General features: G+C 36.9%; 1 protein-coding gene across 1 annotated transcript in view; it reads right to left on the reverse strand.

Annotated features, from left to right (window-relative positions):
* The window catches only part of PAIP1 (poly(A) binding protein interacting protein 1), a 29,395-nt gene that overhangs the window by 2,676 nt on the left and 14,297 nt on the right, over positions 1-12,422 (reverse strand). The window contains 6 exon segments of the mRNA XM_013129760.3: positions 329-383; positions 514-631; positions 1,973-2,079; positions 4,744-4,869; positions 6,102-6,213; positions 10,198-10,310. Of these exon segments, the coding sequence (XP_012985214.1) occupies positions 329-383; positions 514-631; positions 1,973-2,079; positions 4,744-4,869; positions 6,102-6,213; positions 10,198-10,310 (631 nt within the window).

A 12,422-nucleotide genomic window follows, 5' to 3' on the forward strand; every position in this document is an offset into this window, starting at 1 on the left:
ACAAACCTTTTTGCTACTAAGAACAAACAAAAATTGACTTGAAGATTTCTGGCTTTTTGGGGAGATCAACTGCTGAGAACTATGGCACAAATTCTTCTGAGTGATAGGAACTCAAATACATGCTTTCCATTTCAAATATTTATCATTTTCTTTTAACGCAGGATAAGGCATGGACTACACAAAATCAGAAATTCAGACATAATTTTGTCTTTTAATTTGCATGAATTTCAGAAACTTGAAGAACAACTTTTTATGTACTTCAACAGGACAAAGCTGATTACAATGTTTGAAAGATTGAGAAGAAAGGTATGCTAAGCTGTTGACATACCTGGATCTGCTGCAGTGAAAGGAACACCCTCAGAAGTGTAAAATGTTGGCTCATTCTAAGAATAAAGTTACACAGAAAGTTATATGTATTCAGAGAGACAGCTGTTTGTAGCTTTCAGCAATGTGACTGTCTATGAATCAAATTAAGTTCACAATTAAGGAACTGAAGTGTCTGTATGTTCTTACCATAAAATAGTTAGGGTCATTTTCAGGGGTAGCTTCTGTATGTGCAGAAGATCCATGAACTCTACCCCAGTTACTTGATCTCAATTCTACTAGTTTCAGAAGCATATGTTTCACATCTCTGAAATAAAAAAGCAGCACTCCAAAAGTTAGAATGTTTTGTGCCAAGCAGGAAATTTGGCTTCTCATATCTTGCAAATACTACATAGTTAAATCCCCTCCCAAAAGCTCTAAAAAGGACAAAACCTAGTCCAGTTGACAGATAAGTTTGAGTTAATTTTTTCCCCCTGTAAGTCTAGATGCTTTATGTATCAAATATAAGATACTCACCCTCTCCACTTCCTCTATGGTGAAGTAAGGAGCCCATATGAAAACAAAAATTGCTATGGTTTTTATCAAGATAAAAAAACCTGCAGCACAAGTTTTTCTGATAAAAGGACTGTACTGGGAAAAACAGGCAGATGATCTTCAAATTGTATTTAATAATATAATTTATTTTCCTTACTTCAGCCCTCTTAATCACACTGTAATTTTGCAGCGAACAGTGAGAAGTAATGTCTCAAATACATTAGATACCACTAGTCATTTCACCCCTAAGAGAAACTGCTTTCTTCTTTTAAGCAAGTTCATGGAGAAGACTCTCATTAAGGAATAAATAAAATCTTCACTTGTTTTCTCTATTAAAGCGAGTTTGTGCTTCTGTGTCTTTGAAGCCTTTGCTCGTGCTATCAATTTTCTCAGGTTCCTGAAGCAAAATTTTCCTCATCCACCCTGGGGACAGCTCAATTACAATCCACAGATGTTATAAGCTACCTGTTGGCCTCCCTCCATATGGCAAGAGATCAGGTCACTGTGCCTGGACCATGTATAGGTCTTTAGTGAGTTTGCAAGAAGCTGACGCTGAAGTACAACAGAATCAGATCACCTCATTCATGCAGTTGACACCACTCGTTTTTCTACAGACTGCAATAAGACCATGCTCTCCAGAAAAAAACAACACAAAACCAAATTTCACTTTGCCTTTACATTTATAGTTATTTGTATATATTTATATAACCCTAATACTGTTAAAATAATACTTAAAAGTGTAAACAATGAGATATCACCACAGTTGTCTCCTTGTATATATACACTTGCTCTTAGAAACTAAAGCACTCATGAAAGATTTCAAGACCTAAAAGGTTAAAAAAAAATTATTAAAAAAATCATTACTGTGGACACACATACCTATCAAAACATCAAATATATATATATATTAAAAAAAAAACAAACAACCTCCCCAAGCCCCCTCGATTAAGAAATATCTGATTTTATACATAGGAAGTGACCCGAACATCCCCTTCCTTCTTATAAATAGAAGTTTTAAAAATGTTTTGGATGTGTTGTTCATTATTCTTAAAGATTTTTAAGGTGTTCTGTTTAATATAAGAAAATCCCACTGCACACAAATTTATCTTCTTACCTACTACAGTTTGCATCCAACACAACATTTTCAATTCTCTGAATAATATCCTCCATATCACTTTTTCCTTTTTCTTTCCAGGCATCTTCTAAAACTGAGCCTGTCAACTAAAGACATTGGATTAGTTTGGGGTTTTTTTTGTTTCTTTTTTTGTGGGTTTTTATTATTATTTTTTTTTTAATTATAAAATATTAATAAACTGTCAACAGACCAGATTTTGTAACAATTCATAACATTTAGACGTACTGTGTGACTGCTTGAGGACTGACATTCCCAATTCCCAATACCTTTTTGCTAAACAGATTAACAGACATTGTAAAAAGCTTATTTTAGATTGCAGGCAGTATGGTAGCTCTATGTCCAATGTTTATGTCACCAAGGAGTTCACAACCACTTCTTTCAGTCTTGAAATATGATTTGAAAAAACTCTTTAATGACATTTGTCAGATCTTACGTAAGTATATGCTATAAAAAAAAGGAGACCTTATTTTTGCAGATAATGCCACTAGCTTACCTGATAATAACGAAGAATTTAATAAACAGTTTAGAAACACTTCAGTAAACTTAGCTAGCATCACACATGCCAGATTATTTCATCTGGGTATATATGAGGAACCAACAATTATCTAATTAAGCCAGCCTGAATTTTAATCCATAAAATCTGTGAGGTTGAAGATGCTGCTGAGAGAGCTTCAGCAGCAGATAGTCTACAACTTCTGTGGATGAAAGCCTGTTAAAAATAGGTACTTCACTGCCCAGTAATTGCACAGTAGAAATTAAATCACAAGAAAAATAGTTTGGCTCTATGATCAAAGTTAATAGCAATTCCTGATCTACTCAGCATAAATATCACACTTTCCAAAATGCCTGGAACAGCACCTGATGGTATAAAGGAATAAAATGTAGAGATAAAAGCAAGCATTTTGGTCAGCATTTGTTTGGTATTCTCAATTTTCTGCTGCAGTCCTTTCCTGATCCTAAACAATTAGAAAATAGCACCAAGGAGTTTTAATTACAAATAAACATACTGCAGAGCAAACAGGTAAAACATCTGTATCTATCACTATATTAAATGGAAAAGACAACAGGAGACATTTACCGCTTCAATAGTGAAGCTAAGGGGCTGGACTAGGTGACCTCCAGAGACCACTTGCAACCCTAACAACTCTGTGATTCTTTGTGATTCTGTTTCATGAAGTAGCCCAATCCAGCTACAAGTATACTCTAACATTTGTAGCTCCTGTAAGAAACTAGAAAACACTTGCATCAACCCCCCCCCCCCCCCAAACCTGTGTTCTGTAACACTTTGTAGATTAGTACTGTGTAATAAAATAATTCAGATTGCTGTCTTGTATTTTTGAATGGATGCTGCAAAATCAAGTAAATATTCCAAGAACATTCACAGAAATAGCGAGACCTCCACCCTCTTTTGAGAACAATTATAAAAAACAGCAGTACTGGAAAACCTCACGATTTGTGTACTGCCTTTTTGGAAAGTCCTTCAGTGGGCCTTGCCTAAGGGAAGCACTGCCAACTTAAGGACTGACCACAGGAGGGACTTTGCTCATTGAATACAATCTCACATTTTTGCTTTGAAGCAACCTGTTTAAACATCCAAACTTCAACTGGAAAGTTTAAACAGAAAGATGTAAAAACTTTCTTCCCTATTCACCATATCAAAAGAAGCTGCCTGAATTTCAAGATAGAAGAGTCTGAAAAATAGTGGAGTGGGAAGAAGAGAGAGGAATGAGGAAAAAGCAATTAAACAACCAACCACCCTTCCCGTACCTTTTTTTCCCCCAAAAAACACTAAAGTCCAAAAAAAAACAAACAAACCTGCTGTTTAGCTTTTAAATAGCTTTCTTGTAACAGGCTTTTCCCAACTATAATTATAACCATGGCTAGCAAAGAGAAAAGTTTCTCCCTGCATAGAGGCTACCATTTTTTTTAAGGAAAAAATTACAAGCGAAGAGGTTTGCTTTCATCATGAAAGAAGAATATATTTATTTGTGCAGTAGCAATGATACAGACTATACAGGATGAAATAACTGATATCAAGAACCTTTTGCCACAAGAAGTGACAGACACATCCTTCAGAACAGAGAACATAGAATCATAGAATAGTTAGGGTTGGAAAGGACCTTAAGATCATCTAGTTCCAACCCTCCTGTCATGGGCAGGGACACCTCACACTAAACCGTGTCACCCAAGGCTCTGTCCAACCTGGCCTTGAACACTGCCGGGGATGGAGCATTCACAACTTCCTTGGGCAACCCATTCCAGTGCCTCAGCACCCTCACAGTAAAGAACTTTCTCTTTATATCTGTTCTAAACTTCCCCTGTTTAAGTTTTAACCCATTACCCCTTGTCCTATTACTACAATCCCTAAGGAAGAGTCCCTCCCCAGCATCCTTACAGGCCCCCACAATTCATTCAAATTGGTTACAGTTTTCTTCCACGCCAGAAACAGCAAAAGGAGACCTGAAGTGACTGCTTAATCCTCTGCATCCTGGCTTCAGTTCCATTGCTCTTGTATGTACAAGAACAGCCTTTCATTTTACTTTTAGAGCTTATGTTACTTTTTGTTGGCTCAATTTCATAATGGTACTAAGGGAGAAAAACCCATCAAACAAGTATAGCTTCCTCTGCTAATGATGTAATGCATAAAACCTTATAAACATTTCCTCATTTGCAGTTTCCCCCACTGCTTCCAAAGGCAGGAATGTTAAGAAACTTGATAATTTTTTTTTCTGTTAAAACTACTGTCTCACCTTCAGCAGTTTCACAGCACATATCAGATTACTGTCCACAGGATTAGACAAGAGCGCATTTAGTAATTCCCGAAGGCCTTCTTGAAGAATTTCTGCTCGCATTACCTGTCCCTTTGTTCCTTTAATCTGCAACAAGTTTAAAAGACTTAAGTTTTAGAAATCAATTTAGTCACATTTTCCTCTCTCAAATGCTGTTATGATTTGGTTTGTGATCAGCATAGCTGAGGTCTTTAACTGGAAGAACATGTCACATACTGTAGCTGTTTTAGAACACAGACTTTGAGAACACCTTGCAATTCTGACATATACATAACAATGCATGCCCAGCATTTTGTTTGCTAGTAAATTGCTAAGAAAAGCTACCAAATGCCTGGCAAACAGCCCACAAAATCCCAGATTCCCAGAACCCCATGCTCTTTCCCATGTTACAATATGTATTCTCTGCAGCTGTAGTGGCTTACTTCTGGAAGGTGCTCATTATGTATTTAAGAGAGTATAGAAAACAGTTAAAAAAATAAATCATAAGTTCCACAGAACTGGACAACTCCTCCTACCGCAAAGCCCTCTGTAAATTTTCCCATTTACTTCTAGCACGTGAAAAGCAGATTTCAAGGCCTACTTACAAACAGAAATGGAAAACTCACCCATTTATTTTCTTTCTTTATGCCAGCAGAACATTTTTATATTGTTTGCTTATATATCAAACCATTGAAATAATCCTGTTAAAATGTATTTAAATACACTTTGGCAGTGACCTTACTGAACTCACAAGTGTAAGAGTCAAAGAAGCTTTAAGTGTGCATAAACTTTTTTGCACATGTTACAGATACAAAAAAACCGAATTCAAATACAAGATTACATGCTTAAAGCATAATACAAGGGCTCAACCTTCAGAAGATATATCTTTAAAGGCCTAAACTTTTAATTGCTCATTTTAAAAATTTCCACATCTTCCTCAAGGGTTTGCTAATAGCTCCTATTGGTGAATGGATGGTGAATTATGGGTTATCGATCCTGATCCGCTTCTGCAAGGTTGTAACATTTCCTGTGTTGGTGAAGTGTACTCATCTGGGGGTTTTGCCAGTCTAAAGAACATACCAAAAGCTGCATTCCAAAGGTGATTGTGGTTGGTTCTTTTTATGATATCTTACACTTAAAAAAAAAAATCTTTATAAACTTCTACTGATCTTGTCCTATTTCCTGGACACCCATTATAACAAAACTGTTCTAAAGTTCTTTTAATTTATTCCCCTCTCCCTTTAGAAAAAAACACCTCAGATTATATGCCATTTTCAGTGTTTACCTGAACCCAACAAAAAATCAACAAAGAACCAGACCACATGGAACTTTCTTCTTACCTCTAGATTAAGATAAAGTTCAGCTAAGAACAGCACAAAGGCATGAAACTCTTTTTGAGTAGTCTCATCTGCTCTGGTGGCTTCATCCCTGTTTTCATACTCTGCTCGACACCTGTGAAAATTAAAACAAAAACATACATCTGTAAACATCCCAATGTATTTAGCATAATACTTACTTAACAAAATGCTAAGAACATATGAACTACATTGAAACTGTTACATGCTGAATGTTGACAAGTATAATTTGTGAAGGAAATGAGAGCACTTCACGAAGACATCACGGACTTGTCTCTTTTTAGATGAAAACATATGATGACATGATGATGTTTTCAAGTGCTGAAACAGGACACAGTAAAATGAAATAGAGCAAATCACAACATGGAAAAATCAGAAGATAGTTACAGTCTACATATTCGAATATGGGTCCAGGAAGTTTAATGCAGGCAGCTAGAGGTCCACAAAAACAGATGTTACTGTGAAAGACATTCCCCCTTTCAGGATGCTGCCCACAATGTTTTAGATACCTTTACACTTACTCAATGAATTATTTATCTAACCATTTTAAGTGACAGTGATGCCTAGTTCATGATACTAAGCTGTGAGGTGATACGCTGGAGGGGAAGGATGCCATGCAGAGGGACTCTGACATGCTTTAGAGGTGGGCAAGTGCAAACCTCATAAAGTTCAACAAGGCCAAGTGCAAGTTCCTGCACTTGGATGGGGCAATCCCAAACATGGATATTGGCTGGGTGCATTCAGAGCAGCCCTGAAGAAAAGGACTTAGGGGTACTGGTGGATGAAAAACTGATTATCAGCTGGCAATGAGTACTAGCAGTTCAGAAAGCTAATCACACCTTGGGCTGCATCAAGAAAAGCGTGACCAGCAAGTCAAGTGAAGCGATTCTCTCCTCAACTCCACTCTGGTGAGACCCCACCTGCAGTACTATGTCCAGCTCTGGAGCCCCCAACATAAGAAGGATGTGGAACTGTTGGAGTGAGTCCAGAGGAGGGCTATGAAGATGATCAGAGGGCTAGAGCAGTTGTCCTATGAAGACAGGCTGAAAGAGCTAGGGTTGTTCAGTCTAGAGAAGGGAAGGCTCCAGGGAGACCTTAAAGTGGTTCCAGTGCCTAAAGGGGCTGACAAGAAATCTGGAGAGGGATTTTTTGTCAGAGCAAATAATGGTAGGACAAGGAGGAATGGCTTTAAATTGAAAGAGGGTAGATTTAGATTAGACATTAGGAAGAAGTTCTCTGCTGTGAGGGTCGTGAGGCTCTGGCACAGGTTGCCCAGAGAAGTTGTGGCTGACCCACCCCTGTCAGTGTTAAAAGCTAGGCTGGACGGGGCTTTGAGCAACCTGGTCTAGAGGAAGGTGTCCCTGCCTATATCAGGGAGGTTGGAACTGGATATCTTTAAGGTCCCTTTCCAAACCAAAGCATTCTGTGATTCTATAATCTAAATACAGAGGATTAAGATAATATGTCTGAGAGGTAATCTCAACACCTGTGTCAAAACCATACAAGCTTACACAGCAGTTCAAAACCACAATTAGAAAGTACCTGAGATAAAGGAAAGCCAGACAACTTCTAATGTACTCTCTATGGTTATGTAGTGAATTAAGAAACACTAAAGAAACTGAAAAGTGTACATTTTCTATTTCAGCTGCTTAAAGTATAAACTTGGGTTGAGAAACAGTAGACGAACTCTCTGTGGTCATACTGTTGGGTTGTTTATCCCCCTTCCCAATTACATCCATACTAGTAATAAAACATATGCAGGGTGCCAAAATGGATATTATCTATTGGGTTGGCTTTAAAAAACCTACCAAAAAACAGATAACCCAACCTTAACAGGTTATTTCTTTAATCTTCAAGTAACAAACACATTTAAAAAAAAAACCAACCCAAGATAAAAGTCATAATTTTGAAAGCAAAAAGGCTTATTTTGGGAAGAGGGAAAATGTAAGTGTTTTCAGTTTCTCTGTGTCCTCGTTCCAGCTGGGACAGAATTCATTTTCTTTCTAGTAGTGGGTACAGTACAGTACTGTGGTTTGACTTCAGTATGAGAATAATGTTAATAGCACACTTATGCTTTAGTTATTTTGTGAGTACATTGGAGGAGTGAGTGGCTCTGTGGCATTTAGCTACCTGTCAGGTTAAACCACAACAGTCCTTTTGGGAGCCCAACATGGTGCACAAAAGATTGAGCTAACAACAGATCTGACCACAGTGTGTTGAAACAAATTTTCTATAAGCACTAATTATATTAGTTTAACAGTCACTGGTCACAATATTGATTGATTTTTTTCTCAGAGTTGCTGTGTGTGTTCTCAGAGTTGTGGTAACACCTTACTTGCTGTACATGTTGCCTGTTGTGATATTTATTAACTCTGGGGGTTGGGTTAAGGTTACCATTTTGCTGTACTTTGTAACACTGGCTTATGACATAAAATTGCTGCTTGTGAGACTCATCTGGTCTCACTCAACCTTGCCTCATTTCCGTACTTCGGGAGCCATCTATCGGAATCTATTAGCAATTACACCTTTTTCCTTTTCTCCTCGGAGACCCAATCCATTGTGGAGGTATGTTCCCTCCCTTTCTCCTGGAGGAGATACCTTCCTCGATCTTCCTCTTCTTCTCCAGGCTAATCATAATAGCTCAAGAATTTTGCATATTCTAGGGATGTTCAAACCAACATGGTCATATTTCTATGTCTCCTAAATATCGAGTTAAACAACTATTTAGGAATACCATTCAGATGTCCCAAGGCTAGATAGTTACAAGGCTGCTTGGGTAGAGTACTTGTTGTAAAAGTATGCTATGTAGACAGATACTCAAGCACTCAAGAGTTGGGCCACTGAAGAACATCAAAACAGTCAAAAGGTAGATCAGGCTGCTGAGACTGAAGTGGCTCAGATGCATTTGGACTGGCAACATAAGGGAGAATTATTTTTAACGCAGTGGGCTCATGCAGGCCACCAAGGAAGAAATACAACATATGGATGCGTTTGTGACAGCAGGGCAGATTTCACCATGGACACTATTGGACAGGTTAGCCACGAATGTGAAACATGCACTGCATTTCAGCAAGCCAACTTCTTGGTTTATTATTATTATTTTTCCTTCAATTTCTGTCTTACTAAATTTTCTTTTCTTCCCAGGTCTCTCCTCCATCCTCCTGAGGGGCAGGGAGAGTAAGCAAATGCCTGTATCATTTTTAGCTACCTGCTGTCTTCAACCACGACACTCCAGAAGTTACACTCCAGATAAAAGAACATCATAATGCATTGCTGTTGAAGTTTTTCATGATTTTATTCCTAAACATAGGTGCACTAAGTGAAACTTTTAAAACAAGAAGCAAGCTTGAAGTTTATAAAGCCAGAAGTCCTTAAAGAGAAAAAGGCTAATTTCTAAAGGATTCTTAAGTATTAAAGTGTACTGCTTCAAATGTCATGCAGTAAGATTTAAATGGAAATAGTCCATTTAAAAAACTTTTTTTTGTGAACTACAAAGTCTAGTCATTATTAAACTGTAAGCCCTTGAAATTCTGTAGAAACTGAAAACTGAAGAAATATGTTCTTCTGGATTTTATGCACCCACTTCACAAAGTCAGTTAGCTGATCAATGAATAAACCTTACACAGCAACTCCAGCCAGAGAAGTAATTAAAAGAAAAAAAAAAAAACAAAACAAACCCCACAATGAAGTCAGTCTTGGCAAGGGTCAAAGGACAAGAACAGTACATATATGTGCATTTACTATACTTTCAAACTTACTTTACTTTAGTTGACTAAGTTTCCAATTTATCCTGTAATCTGGGATCAGTCTGAGATACTCATGTCAAAAGAGCCAACAGAACTCCAAATGGAATCCCTTTCTCGTATTTTATAATATTAAAAAGTATTTTAAAATATGAGAAAGGGATTCAATTTTAAAATATATGTTTCTGATAGCCAGTACATACCTGTGCTTTAATAATCCTCAATCTAATCTTCTATTTTATATATGTACCTCATTGCACAAGATGCTAACAGTTATAAAGTAAGAAGATATGTAACTTGAGAAAGTGACAGGCTTAAAATTACATACTGATACTGACCTTTGAAGTAACAGCTGTCGGAAGTTCCCACTTTGTGGACTAATGGTTAGATGGTGAGATAGGTAGTTACACAACCGTGCTCCCATGTATGAAAAATTTGGGACAGATGTGGCCTTCCAAAATAAAAGTGGAAAAAAAGAAATTATTCATAAAATCATTATTAGGCTATCAGAATCTTAAAAAGCCTTTTTGAAAACTGCTTGACAACAGTTGATAGGACAACTGAAGAGCACAAGATTAATAATTACTATTTGTCATGTTAATTTTTGCATGTCATCAACACTTTGCTAAATGCATTCCTGCACTTAAAAAATGCACGTATTGTGATTTTGTAAGAATATTTAAGAAAACAACCACTATTATGCTGTGTCTCAACTGTGCTTCTTCACTATTGCCTACAACCAAAAAGTATCTGAAGGTCACTTACAAACTGTTTATAAAAAAAAAAGAAATCAACACTGGTCATTAAAACATTTTTCCAAGGACACGTTCTCTCTCAAGGAGCAAGGAGTATATTAAAACAGCAGCAACAACAAAAACTCTCCTTCATTCAAAGGGCTGTTTATCCCAGAAACTATTCTTGGCAATAATGAATGCCCAGGGAAAAAGTACAAGAACATGGCAAGTAAAGACAAATACTTTCTCCTGTACACACTCCCGCAATCTGCAGAATAGCAAACTCTAAGACATCATTACAGTTAATAGCTCTTGATGGGTCTTATTTTCCAGAAAAAGTCATATTATTCTGCACATTTACACGTCTGTAATCTAAAAACAGCTGGCAGCAATGAAATTTTACAATCTAAGTTATACACTGTCTGAAAAATATTCTGCTTTAAATACTATACCTTAAAATTTTAAGAGGTGGAAAAAAGCAATTGAAAATTCAACATTGTCTATTATTCAATCTCTCTTAGAACTTAATGTAGAACATCCCCTTATTTTGGCAATTTATTACTGTTCAGTTATTTTAAACTATCTTTTAATGACGCTTGAATTAGAGATTCTTTCTCAAATACAGCTTCAGTGAAAAGAGGTTCTAGTTTAAGTAACTCCAGCAGCTCTGCCAAAAAGAAAACAGGGTTATCAAGAATTCATTAAACATCTCCCATGGCTGAATCATCTTTGAACATTCATTTTACATCTTGGTCATCTACCAGCACTACAGCTGTGCTTGCTGCTTCTAACATGTTCAAATAAAAAGCATCTTGCCATTAGCATGTCAATGCATTATATCTAGTTACCTTCTATATGGCACTATAGCTAGCTACAGACAGAGAAAAACTGTGCTTACTGTAACTGTACTGTGTGCATAAAGTCACTGGTCTTTGGAAGATACAAGTTTATGTAACTAAGATAGTAAAAAAGAATCTAGTTTCCAGTAAGAGGCATGTGAAATACCTAATGAGCTTTTTGGTGCTTTGGTTCAATTAGTTGCTTTGGACTAGAAAAGGTGTCCCCTTTTTATAAAGCAAAAGACATCACTTTAATTTCACTTCTCTCTCCTAACAAACCCCCAAATCAATCAAACACATGTGCAAATCCTTCAAACTTCATCTGTATTTTCTAAACTTCATCTTCCTAATTACTTGGTCTGTATTTGTGGTTGCATAAATACTGAAACATTTAAGTTTTACGTATTATGACCTAAATTTCAGGTAGTATGACTCAGAGACCAAAAAAAAAACCCACCTCTACATCTTAATAACCAGTCATTACTGTGCAGTAACATCTTCCCTGAATTATTGTTGCTGGTAATCCCAGTTTATCTCCAACTCAAAAAAGTCACAATCTAAGCAGAACGCTAATCTACCAATACCTATCTTGAGAAATTTCAGTTGGTGTATTAACTATAAACAGCCAAGATTCTTAAGCTATAATGTCAGTGTGCAACTTTTGGAAAACAAGAGAACCAACAATTCACTCTGTACAGAGACATAAATGGGTTAGGAAGAAGAAGGGTAAATATATAATTAATACTTATAGATAGATTGAGATACCTGATACACAAACAAAGGGAATAGTGTACAGGACTTGTGTTTCATTCATTTTAGTCTTTTACTTTACACCTAGCAGGTGTAAATCTGCCACCTTTAACCCAGGACTGCCAAGTCCATCACTAAACCATGTCACTGAGGGCCTCCCCTACATGGTTTTTGAAGACTTCCAGGGATGGTAATTCCACCACTGCCCTGGGCAGCCTGTTCCAGTGCCTAACCACCCTC

The sequence above is a fragment of the Melopsittacus undulatus genome, chromosome Z (assembly GCF_012275295.1).
Source record: "Melopsittacus undulatus isolate bMelUnd1 chromosome Z, bMelUnd1.mat.Z, whole genome shotgun sequence".
Lineage (NCBI taxonomy): Eukaryota > Metazoa > Chordata > Aves > Psittaciformes > Psittaculidae > Melopsittacus > Melopsittacus undulatus.